The sequence below is a fragment of the Barbus barbus genome (assembly GCF_936440315.1).
Source record: "Barbus barbus genome assembly, chromosome: 28".
NCBI classification, from domain to species: domain Eukaryota; kingdom Metazoa; phylum Chordata; class Actinopteri; order Cypriniformes; family Cyprinidae; genus Barbus; species Barbus barbus.
In genome coordinates this window covers 5,087,703-5,101,177 of record NC_136756.1, presented here as the reverse complement: position 1 = coordinate 5,101,177, position 13,475 = coordinate 5,087,703, and the positions used below count along the sequence as shown (strand labels likewise).

Genomic DNA, 13,475 nt, shown 5'->3' with positions numbered 1-13,475 from the left:
CTAAAACGTGTGCCCCAAGACCCTCATGAGCACATGACTTATGCAACAAATGAAGAATTTACATAAGATTGGCCTCAGGCAGATATTCATCCTTGAACAGAAGGCCAATCAATCATAATTTTGGCTGCAAGCAGGCATGCAGAGACGCGTCCGATATGGTAGTAACAGAAGGTAAGCTCCATAGGTGCTGGCATTCTCAGTTCCCTACTGAAAACTCATAATAGCCACACTGTGCAGCATCGATACACAACCTACTCTCAGTTTTTTGTGCACACTGAGTCCAGAAGCAGCTGGGTGATTCTATAATTTGGGGTAAAATTAAAGCTTATTCCCAAAAATTATCACCATATTTTTTTTTTTTTTTGCCATTTTATTTAAATGATCATGCTTTTCAAAATGTCAGATTTCAAAAGGAACATAAAATGTTAATAAACATCTGTATTATTAGTTTATTTGTACAGCTCTGGAAAAAATTGAGACCTGTGCTAAATTCTCAGTTTCTCCAGTTTTACTATTTATACCCTTGTGAAAAAATATGCTTAAATGTATTTGAAATACATTTATTTTGTGCTAAATATACTACAAATATATTTACATATTTATTTTCTTAATAAAAATACCCTGCAGTTGAACTTTTGGTAAACTAAACTCTACTAATACTTAAAGTCTGCAAAATTGCAACAACTAATTTTGTGCTTAATGCACTTTAATTGTGCGGGAATTTGAACTAAAGATATACTTGAGTATATTTTATTGTGCTAAAGTGGAACTATTGCAAGTATACTTCAGGTACACTTTAAATATCTTGCATTTTACCTTGCATACTATACAGAGATCATACAATCCTTATTAATAGTGATATTAAAACTCATTTTAGGCATAATATTAAATGTGCATTGTGCAATAAAGAAAAACCAAATAAAGTTTAATTATAATACATTTTATATCAATAAGTCTTAAGTAGATTAATATGTTAATGTATTTGAAGTATACTTAGTATGGAATAAATGTATTAAAATATTGTAGGTATGTGTTTTATTAAAATTAACATTTATATTTTATTCTTTAAACTACTGACGACATTTCTCCCAAATTCCAAATAAACATATTGTCCTTTAGAACATTTATTTGCAAAAAAAGACAAAAATAACAAAAGAATGCAGTTATACAGTCATGGTCAAAAATATCGGCACCCTTGGTAAATATGATCAAAGGCGGCTGTGAAAATTAATCTGCATTGTTAATCCTTTTGATCTTTTATTTAAAACAATTCACAAAAATCTAACTTTTCATTGGAGAATAAGAATTTGAAATGGGGGGAAATATTATGAAATAAATGTTTTTCTCTAATACACATTGACCACAATTAACGGCACCCTTTTATTCAATACTTTTTGAAACCTCCATTTGTCAGTTTAACAGCTCTAAATGTTCTCCTATAATGCCTGATGAGGTTAGAGAACACCTGACAAGAGATCAGAGACCATTCCTTCATCCAGAATCACCCCACTCATTTTCTACAGGGTTCATGTAAGCGGACTGGAATGGCCACAGCAGAATCTTGGTTTTGTGCTCAGTGACCCATTTTTGTGTTGTTTTTGAGGTTTGTGTTTGGATTATGGAAGATCCAAACATGGCCCATTATAAGATTTCTAACAGAGTCAGTCACTTATTGATTTTTTATCTGTTGGTATTTGATAGAATCCATGATGCCATGTGTCTAAACAAGATATCCAGGACCTCCAGCAGAAATATAGGCCCACAACATCAAAAATACAGCAGTATATATCATTGTACTCATGGGGTACTTTTTATCCCTTTGTTCACCAAACCCATCTTGAGTGTTTGCTGCTAAAAAGCTATTTATTTTAGTTTCATCTGACCATAGAAGCCAGTGCCATTTGAAGTTCCAGTCGTGTCTGACAACTGAATATGCTGGAGTTTGTTTTTGGATAATTTTCACAGCCTTATTTGATCATGGAAATGCTCTCTACCAGTCTTTCACATTGCTGTTGGGTGACTTTATGGCACTCCTGACACACAAATTCAAGCAGCTCTGTTTGATTTGGTGGCTTGTGACCATCCATCTTTCTCTTGATCACATTCCAGAGGTTTTCAAATTCAGGTCTGTAGATTGAACTGGCTATGACAGGGTCTTGATCTAGTGGCCCTCCAGCCATAACTTGAGTGACCTGGCTGTCAAGTCAAGTCAAGTTACCTTTATTTATATAACGCTTTATACAATAAAGATTGTCACCAAAACTTGGCACCGTGGTATCATAGTAAACCACTATCAGAAAACCTTAATGGGCAGACTTGGGTGTAGGGATGAATGAGATCTGAAATGTACTGAGGGACAAGACCATGCGTTAGATTTCTTGGTAAAGGTTATGACCTGGGATACAGAATTCTAGATACATTGAAGCTTATTAATTGGTTTGATGGGCAAACCATAGAAGACAGAATTACAATAATCAGGTCAGGAGGGGATAAAAGCATGAACTAGAATCTCATCACCTTTGATATTTAGGGAGGGATGTAGATGAGCAATAACAACAGGTAAAAAGCAGACTTAGTAAATTAGGTAATGAGAGGGAAGAAGAGAGAAGATTAAAATATTATGCCAAGTACATTGGGAATAGATGTAAGGTTGGGTGTCATCAGCATGGCAATGAAAGGTAAAACCATGTCAATTAATTATGTGACCTAATGGAAGCATATAAGTGATGAAAAGTAATGAACCAAGCACAGAACCCTGAGGAACACCATGAGTGAAAGAGTTAGTGGACTTAGACTGACGGATCGAGATATAATGTTGATGTCAGACAGATACGAAATTAACCAGGAGAGAGCAGCTCCAAATATGGCAAGAGCAGAAAGATGTGAGATGAGAATGCTATGAGAGATGGTGTCAAAAGCAGAGGAGAGGTCTAAGAGAATTAGGATACTGATGGAACCAGAGTCAGTGGTCATGAGGAGATCTTTGAGAACTCTACAAGTGCAATTTCAGTGCTGTGAAGGGAGCCACTCAAGAGTGTAGAGACACTCAACGAGGGGGTACATATAATAAACTGTAACAACAGTATATAACAAAACAATGGTGCATATAAAACACATCTGTCACAGAAATCTGTTACAGTTCCCATTTATCTCAAGATAAATATTAGATAATAGACCATAGACATTCAAAGACAGCACACATAACACAAAAAACAGTAGCAGAAAGAAAAAAATGGAATTTAACTATGATATGTAAATTGTTTAAAATGCCATAGTGGTCCATATAATCCCTGTTACTCATAGTTTCAGTCTAAAGTATTAGTCATATACACAGATTTTAATTTTAATTTAAGTTTATATGCATAATTCACAAAATACAACTTTATTTTACAATTAAACTATAACATTTCAAATACAACTGTAATTTATAAAATAAAGGATTATTGTCATGTAAATGTGTCTGGTTGACTATGTTACTCATGTTACTATGTTACTATATGTTACTGTCAACTGTTTAACATTTTGTAATATTATATAGAACTTAAAATGCTGCTTCTGATATTCTTTGTCATTATTTAGCTCAAATGTACAGTATGTAAATGATCTATAATGCAGATTTTTAATACATCATGTTACTGTCTTTAATGACCATACAGAAAATATCAGACATACTGTATACCTGAAAAGAACACTTTTAAGTGTTTCTCTAAATGCATCACTTCAGATGTAACAGACTATCTAGTGACTATAATATAAAAAAACTGCTGTTTAAGTTTTGCAATTACATACAGTACACTGAAGGCACTGCTTGTTTTGTTTAGAAAGTTCATTTCATTTTTTGACTTTGGTTGATGTCAGCTGTATCCCTAAATATAGAATCGTCCAGCTACTTGCTTTAGAAATAACTTGATTGCTTTTCAGCCCTATTTGTTTCCATAAATGGAAATGCAAGTCAAAACTGCATGAGTATCAGTCATATTGTGGCTCTTCGCTCTTATGTTTCAGAATATAAATAGTATATTGACAGACTATTCGTGCTATTTCAGACTTCAGGTGTTTTTTCTTCCTTCAGTGAAAGATCTTTCATTCTATTTTTAGGATTTCCAGTTTTAGCTCTTGGTAGAGGGGAGTTATGGGCTGGGGGAGGGGTGAACAAGGCTGGCGGAGTGAAAGCGCAGAGAAGTGGGGGATCATGGGATGGGTGGGACTATTGAATGGCATGCTGCACACAATAAAAGCTGCAAGGATCACCCAGACTTTCAGAGGTTTGCCTTTTCAGAGTGAGCATTATGACAGAGTCTTCTCAGGAAACATTTCAGAGAAATGAGAAGGAGAGCATCGTGTTCTAATAAGAACAATATATGCAGTATTTTTGTCTTTTTTAAGTAACAATATCTAAAGAATTTTAAAATAAGGTGAATTTACTTAGGGAGCAAAATGATGTAAAATAAGACATGTTTTAAGAGAATGTATGATGGAATTAGTTTTCCTAACAGAAAATACACTTAAATAACAAGATATTTTAGTAGCTTATATTACACAATTTTGCATCTCTACTAAATGCATCTTATTTTAAGTGTTTGGATATTTTTTACTAAAAAACATGACAAAAATACTGATTACAAAAATGATTTTGCAGTGTAGTCATAGACTTTCTGGACCCATTAATGCATTTGACAAACACTCAGCTGGTCCATGCCACACAAAACAAGTTGAGTTACCCTAGTAACCACTGGGTTTGCAGCGTGATAGCTGTGTTTATTTTTAGAAACAGCGCGTGATGTGTGTGCAATAAGAGGTTAAAAGCGTGATATCACACATCAAACATGAATACAAACAGAAAAACAAGATCACTCATTCTTGGTAATGAAATTTCCAGTGTTTCCGTGTGAAAACATACTAATAAGATTTCCTGAATTATACATTTCTACATATGTTTGTAAGCATTGCATTTGCGGCAATAGACTTAAGTAAGGACCCAATAAAAATGCATGTTCTGTCAGACACTCATAACACTTGGACTGAATATAGATAGAGTTTGGGTTACGTTCCAATGAAATAGCTGGGAATTTCTGACACGGCCTCTTGTTCCAAACCTGTATCTTTCTTCTGTGGATCTCAAAAAGAGTTGTTTTGAAATGTGTTCCCTATGTCCATTTTCATACAAATAAGCATGTGATGACTAGAGGCTATAGAAAAAGGTATCATAAAAGTAGTTCATACTGATTGTACTTTATATTCCAAATCTTTTGAAGCCATAGCCTTGTGTAGCAAACTGTCCACAGTTTGTACTTCCATATTAAAATTGGCACATCAAGATGTTTCTTTGATGAATGTATGCAGAAGATTTGGTAAAGGGAAGATTTTCTGTAAATAACAGAGCTGGCCTGGGGCTCAATTTCAAGCTTCCTTTATAGTGCATTTATGTTCTGTTTGAAACTTTATATCGTCTGGTCATACTATGGAAAAGAGCAGCATGAACAATCTTCAAAACATCTTTGAAAGACATGAATATGATTAAAGCGCAGCCTAATCATTTCTATTTTTAGGTGAGCTAAATATTAGCAGCTGGCGAGGCCAAGATATCATGGGTGTTCTGGCATATATCCTGAACTCTGAAAGCCACCGTCTTAAATTCAATGAATATTTTAATCAGAGCACCTTTACAAAGTGTGATATTTTAAAACTGTCTCAACCCTGAGATAACGTACAGTGGATTTCCAAAGAAATACTTCCAAAGAAGATACCTGTGTAGTGTTTAGTTGTGCACTAACATGGAGAGGCATTCTGGGAGCAGCTGCAAAGGTCACAGAACGAAAGGTTAATTGAGACATTGTGGATCAGAGAGCTAGTTAAAGCACTTCTCTACTCTATAGCTGGATTATCAGCACAGTATAGTAAAATGTCACTTGTAAAATAAGAATAGTGATTTGATACTAGATAATTCATCAATAGGATAATGTTAAAATTTCAGGTAAGTTTGGTTCTAGGCTGAATCGGAGCCATTTTGCAATTGTTATAAATGCAACAAATGTCTTGTTTTCTGTTGGATGCGTATGAGAATTGATGTAAAGATGTTTATAGATGTAAGAAATATAGATTTTGAATGGCAAGATCTAAAACAGGAAGCACACTACAATTTGGCTGAAAGCATCTACAAAATAAAGTGTAAACAATGCCTGGACGTTAACTGTATACTGTAATGTTGTTTTACCAGGGAAAAATTTTGCTGTGTTCTTAATAGCATAACTAGACTGCTTTTCCTTCACTCACCATTAACCAACAGTATAGTTGTTCTTATTTTGCCATCAGCCAGTCTGCATTATCATGACATAATTTTCCTGTTTCGTGATCAGTTACATTATGCTTAAAGCATACATAGCAGCCTTCATGTCACATACTTCTGATTTTGCATGTGCCAGCCAAGCAATTGCCATTGAGATAAAAGCTTACCGATAGCATTCTCCTTGTGTATTGGCTATATTTGGGTAGTACTTAATACGTACTTAAGTACTTGGGTAGTGCTATACGTAAATACACCAACAGTAAATAGTACACTTCTGAATTACTGCAAATGTTCAAAGATTCAAAGTAGCAGCAAACTTTAAAATGATTTTGCCTTTAACCCCAGGTTGCTCTATTTGCAATTAGTGTACTGTTATGAGGAATGTTCTCTACATGAAAAAGGCTTAAAAAAAGGTGTATTTCAGGCAGACCACAGAGTGACAGCCAGCCATCAGCTGATGTTTCTTTCGTCCCATTGAGCAAGTTCTTGTTAACTGGGGAGACTGGTACCATTTCTTTTTTTATTATCATTTTAAATATAATAAATTGAATCAGTTGTGTTATTGTGGTGGGTAGTTAAATTATTTTGTTTTTGTAAATGTCTGTAAAAATCCCAAATATCTTTTTTGACTTGGTTCTGTTTATTCTGTAAAGCCCAATAAGCATATTTATTTAAATATTACAGTTTTGGATCAGACTGCTCTAACAGTTGAATTAAAGCAGATAATATTGTTGACTTTTGAATAATTAGGGGTGTTTTTTATTAATGATGTTTTTTTTTTTTTTTTTACACTTTATGTAAACATGCTAGTCTTAGACCATTGCTCTTACGCCTCACACATTAAACATGACATTCCAAATATATGGTGCTAAAGTTAAAATAAGTTTTATATTTAAAAAACGCATCTCAGATCCTTGCCTTTATTTCTCATTTTACTACTCGTCTTCCATTTTTCAATTTGCATTTTTTGCGTTTTCCGTTTTTGAAAACGTGTCCTGTACTGGCACCTTGATTGGCATGGATCTATAAGCTAAAACAGTAGGCTTTGTAAAAAACTACTTGCACGCTGTCATTTCCCAATATTCTGTATCATGATCTAATTTAAATTCTTTTGCAAACTGAAGTAAAGTACAAATGATGGGGACACTGCTAAGCAGTAATGCCCTTTCAAGTGTCTAATCACAGTTGCTTGCTGACAAAACAGCACAGATTTGCTGGACCACAAAACCAGTCGTAAGTAACATGGGTATATTTGTAAATATTTGAAATAGCCAACAATGTGGGTCAAAATGATAGATTTTTCTTTTATGCCAAAAATCATTAGGATATTAAGTAAAGATCATGTTCCATGAAGATATTTTGTAAATTTCCTACCATAAATATATCAAAACTTAATTTTTGATTAGTAATATGCATTGCTAAGAACTTCATTTGGACAAAAGGTGATTTTCTCAATATTTCATTTGTTTTTTTTTTGCACCCTCAGATTCCAGATTTTCAGATAGTTGTATCTCAGCCAAATATTGGTCCTATTATCCTAACAAACCATACATCAATGGAAAGCTTATTTATTCAGCTTTCAGATGATGTATACATTTAAATATACATATACATGATGTATAAATCAATTTACAAATATTGACCTTTATGACTGGTTTTGTGGTCCAGGGTCACAAATGTGGTATCATGTCATCTGTATCGAAAGCTGGTATATTAGTAGCTGATTATTTGCCTTCGTGTTGCATAACAGTGGCACTTCACTGCAGTTTTGTCAGACAAAACACTTTAAGTGTAACTTGTGTAATTTAAGATAAAGTGAAGAGTGAAAAGGGCTTAGGCACTGCTGCAAGAGAGACCCTGTCCCAAACCACATTTGTTTCCCTCATTAATAGGCAGACTCTTCAGCTCAAGTTTTCTACAGCTTGTGTGTTTTTGATGGACATTGGTAATAGATCACCCCCACACAAAATTGTCATTATCTACTCACCCTCATATCTGTCAGGGAGTCTGTTACCAACCCAGTCTCCACACTCACCTGTTCACGATCTCCTCGTTATTGCTCATCACCTGCCTTCTGATTCCTCGCACCTGCTGCACCTCATCAAGCCTCGCACCTATATCTGCTCTCTCTCAACACTCCCTCCTTGTCCGGTCTACTGTTCACATACCTGAACCAAGCTAGATCCCTTTGTACTTACCTGTGTGTTTCCTTACCTCAGAAGTTCCAGTTTCTCCACCGCTCCCCGGACTCTGCAAGAGATCACAGTCAGTCACTGCAAGCTAAGCCATCAGGACCTTGTCACGTTGTGCTTCACTCACCTCTCGTTCCTCCTGGTTACTCCTCAGTCTCTTTCAAATAAATACCCTTGTTTGACCACATACCTCTGTGCCCCCTAGCCTGTATCGACACAGAGGACATTTGCCTGACACAGTGGCCATTTTCTTCCCCCCTCAAGATCTTGCAACCCTAATTCTCTCCTGCTTTCAGGATGGCTGCCCGATTGAGGACTATGTGGAGGAGTTCCTCGAGCTCTCACTTCAAGTACCCTGGAACGATGACATACTAAAAAACTTTTTCTGGTGCGGCTTGGATGAACACCGGTTATGCAAGTTGCAGCAAGTACCACTCCAGGTTCTTTTAAAAAAATTCTCGATTATATCCTGAGATTGTGTGGTTCACCGTATACTGTAGAGGAAGCTCTTCCTGAGTCCGCCATTGCCCAGTCAAGCAAGTCTTCCACCGCTGTCTCTAGCCCGCCGTCTGCAGGAAAAGCAACGCCGCTATCCGCGGCTCTTCCTCGTCCGCCGCCGTCCGCGGCTCCGAAATCATGTATGCCGCCATCCGCTGCTCTCCCAAGCCCGCCGTCTGCAGGGAAATTCACGCCGCCGTCCACGGCTCTCCCATATCTGCCGCCGTCTGCGACTCCGAAGTCAAGCCTGCCGCCGTTCGCAGCCCACGCAAGTTCGCCGTCCGCAGCCAACGCAAGTCAGCCGCCCGTGGCCAACGCAAGCCCGCCGCCGTTCGCGGCCAACCCCAGCCCACCGGCAGAGAGTATGGCAAGCCCGCCGGTCGCAGCTCCCTCCAAACCTGTGCCCACTCCACGACAGCGCCCTCCAGTGTCCGCTCCATGACAGCGCCCTCCAGTGCCCTCTCCGCGACAGCACCCTCCGGTGGCCGCCTCTCCAGGGCCAGTCCCTCCAGTGCCCGCCTCTCCAGGGCTAGTCCCCCAAGAGTCCGCGCTGCCCGAGCACCCCCAAGAGCCCACGCTTCCAGAGCGCCCCCAAGAGCCCACGTTTACAAAAGGCCAGCCGGATCAAGCCCCTACTTCCCCCAAGGATTTTTTGTGTGGGGGGGGGGGGGGGCAGTAGGGCTCCTGCCGTAGAAGCGGGGGCTGGGGCCGCAGTCTCGGAGGCACACCCACCATGGCCTCCCGAGTCCCCAGATCCGCCATGGCCGCCCAAGCTCCCTGATCCAGCCTCCAGGGCGCCCACCCCTCCTCTCCGGTGGATTTGTTACGGTGCGGGACGCTTGAAGAGAAGATTATCAGTGAATATGAGCTTCTGGCTCCTTTTGTATCACTTCAGAAGATGGACTACTCTACCTTAACCCAATTTTATGCTTTTTGGAGTTTTTGTTCATTTTGGAGCTGTACAAAAAAGTGCAGTAATGTCAAAATTAACTGCTTTTATTCAAGCCTTAATGTTAACTTTCTCATATTAAAATGCACCAACTAAAGTATTTTTTAAGGTCGAACCAGGCAGAAATAACTGTTACTATGTATTTTCAATTTCAATTGTGTTGAAAGTGAAGGTCAGGTTATCGTTACTCGTCTAAAACATGCTTTATTAAGGAATAAGCTCGTATTTGCATGGCTGAAGAAACGTTGGGTATCTACTGTAATGTTCATTATGGATTCATATTCATAATGGATTCAATTTCAGCGTTGACTGTCTGCTGAGAAATTGTTTGCAGTGACAGTTAAGCGAGTGACAGATGTTATTCAGATAATCCACTTATTAGACATGCAAGCCTTGATTACACACATTACTCAGTCAATGTAAAGAAAGTATATTGCTCTATCTGCTGAGAGCTTCATTGAGGAGGCAGATCTGATGTAGTAGTCTGACTTTGCTGTGCTTTTGTGGGCCATTGCAAATGAAATGTTTGCAAAAAGTTTGGTCAAGTCAGCAATGAGTGAGATCTACAAATTCATACCATTTCCAGATTGCTCTATGATGTCCTGTCTGTTTATAAGCTACAATACTGTTTTGTTTTTTTTGTTTAATGGAGTCCTTTTCCTCATGGAGGCCTGAGCAATTACATACTACTAATTTTAAGTTGGTAATCTCGAGTAATTGCGAGTGTGCGGTCTCATTGTAAATACTGTATATCAAATCATGCCAACTTTCTTCAGCATCCATATTGGCTATTTCCATTTGCAACTACTGCTGTTTTTGCTAAATTGTATATTGTTTCACACTCTGGTGGTTTCTGCTGGAGCAATCACTGTGGTCTTCTGCCAGTCAGTCTCTCTGTGACTGAGGCACTGCGGTTCCTTCCAGCTTAATTTAATTTGTTCAAGACAAGCACTGCTGCCATGGCCCCATGTCTTTTCCTGGCCTCATCATGAGCCCTGAGCAACAGGACAGTCACTGACCCAGCCGGGACTTCCTTCAAGGTCACATGATGTTGTTTTCAGATAGAAATAACAGCGAGAGCTGTTTTGTTTTGCCTTTGTTGCAAGAAACAGCTGTTCACACACAAGTTTCATTAGTTAAACCAGGTTATTACTACATAACCTTTATGGAATATTTCATTCTTGTTCGCCAGTGAACAGTCAAATATGTTTCTTTAGTGACAGCCAGAACTGCCACTTAAATTAAATTAAAATGAAGTGCAACAGTTCATATGCTCTCCGTTAAACTGTCACATCAGAAGCATAAAATGAGCCTCAACATCAGCAGCCCTGTGAAGTTTAGTGTATCTGCTTGAGCTTATATAACCTCGCTGTGGATATGCATCCTATATCTGTGATCTTCATTTGTGCACATGCCCTCATCAGCCAGACTGCTTCAGTTGTCACTGCACAGTTTGTTCCCTAAGGTTGGCCGCCATCTGCCACTGCCGCGCATGACTAGCTGGTGACCTATAGCCAATGATAAGAATAGCCGTGGTGTAGTGTGCAGCTGCAAGATGAAGCCTAACGTCAACTGACATCCTGCTCTCTTGCGTATTGTTGTTTGTCCGTGATGAAGCTGTGCTCCCAAAGCAAACATCTTTTGCCTTGTTTTAGATCTCCAAGAATGTTTCTGCAACTGGCAAATTTTTCCACAAATTAGTTTAAAACAAAAAAAACAAGAATTCGAAAACATACCATCTGCTGTTATCCATTTTCCCATAACTTTGCAAACCTGCATCTTTTACATTCATGTTCCTTCAGTTCGGCCAAGAAGTCGGTCTGTGACGTTTAGAGTCTCTATTGGTTAGACATCTTCTCGTCATGTGAATTTGGATTCATACACAGCAGAATGTGCATTTGCGGTCTCTTGAGTTTGCATGTGTGTGAATGAAAGTCAGTTTAGCGGAAAGTCACAGAGCACAGTAATCGTAAAGGGTTACATTTTTATGAGGGCCACTTATAATGTTAGTGATGTTTTTTTATGACAAAATAATTCTCATTATTTTATGCCAAAATAACTGTCATAATCTTAATTTTTGAACATGACCCTCAGACCCATTTAATTAACCTTTTAAGTGTAAAAGCCATTTTAAATCAAGAATTCCTAGTAAATTTCACAAATAATTACAAAGAAACAGCAAGTAACACAAATTAAACATGACATTTAGAAAGACTGTAATCAAAGACAGGATTTTATTGCATTGCAGCAGGTTTTCTGTCAGACCCCCATCCTATTTGTTAACCTTAATTAATGCATTAGCCTATACCTCACAAACAAACTCACAAAAGGCTTTCTTTCTTTTTTTTACAGCATTCATTAATCTTTGTTAGATTGATTAATGCATTATCTAACACAAACTCACAATAAGCATTATATATTACAGAATTAATTAATCTTTGTTAGTTCATGAAATCCAATTGTTTATTGTTTGTTCATGATATTTCACAGTGCATAAACTTTTAATGCATGTTCAAATTCACACATTCAAACAAAATGATGGTTTTTGAATAAATGGACATGACACGTGATTAGCAATTAGACATTGATACCGTCCAGCCAGACTGGCAGTGCTGTGAAGACAAAAGGTTAACATGTTTCCACCAGTAAAGTTCTCTTGTGGTTACTTTTGCATTATTTATTGTGAAGTACAGCAAGATAAACACATCTACCAACTTTCACTGCCGTTGACAGGTTGTTTAATGTTCAGGTGGGAGAACATAAAATGAGGAAGTGCTTATGTGAACATATTCTGATAATGTTCTTAACACTTCAGTGGTTTTCCCTGATATGTGTATGACCTTCAAAAGTGCAGGGTTTCCAGGACACCACGATATCCAACTTCACTGTGCTTTTTTATCTTCTTGCAGCTGGAAGGTGAAGAGGAGCAGAAGCGGTTTGAAGAAGGCAAAGCACGTTACCTGCAGAACAAGACAAAGAGACTCACAGATAAGGAGCGTCAACAATGACTTTTACCATGCAAGCACCATATTGTGTTGTAGAAGAAAAGTCTTGAATAATAGAGCCTCAACATACTGTATTAAGAACCTCTGCTTTATCTTACATGTAGGTCACTGAATAGAAAGAAAAATATTTAGGTTTATTTGACTTGTCTGAGTTTACCAAAGCACTTTGTGTGTATATGTATCTCAAGTGAAACAAAAAGGTAAATATATATTTATGTTTTATTGTAACGACTATTATTGTAAATGTGCAGAACTGTATTATGCACTAATAAAACCTGCTAATGCAGCTACAACTGGTTTACAGTGACATATCTGTTCAGTGTACCATAATCCTACATCGACAGGACAACCTAATTGCTTTTGTGACAGACATACTGTTAGATAAGAAGACAGGCGTCTGTGCACCAGTTCACTATTACTGCCAGAGAGAGAAAAGATCATATATTAGCTTGGGATGCTACTTGTGCAAGATTTATATCAGGGTGGGAGTTTTTTCTGTTATCAAGTGAATTATTCTGAGCTGGGAAGATTTATAAAAGCCTTGT

The 13,475-nt window shown here is 37.8% G+C and overlaps 1 protein-coding gene across 8 annotated transcripts in view; it reads left to right on the top strand.

The window, feature by feature from the left end:
• The window catches only part of LOC306848687 (cytosolic acyl coenzyme A thioester hydrolase-like), a 66,287-nt gene extending 53,064 nt beyond the window's left edge, over window positions 1-13,223 (top strand). For all 8 annotated transcript variants that reach the window (XM_079383386.1, XM_079383385.1, XM_079383384.1 and 5 more), the window contains one exon: window positions 12,835-13,223. In XM_079383386.1, coding sequence (XP_079239512.1) covers window positions 12,835-12,933 — 99 coding nt within the window. In that variant the 3' untranslated portion in view covers window positions 12,934-13,223. The remainder of the gene's footprint in view (window positions 1-12,834) is intronic.
• Window positions 13,224-13,475: the final 252 nt, after the last annotated feature.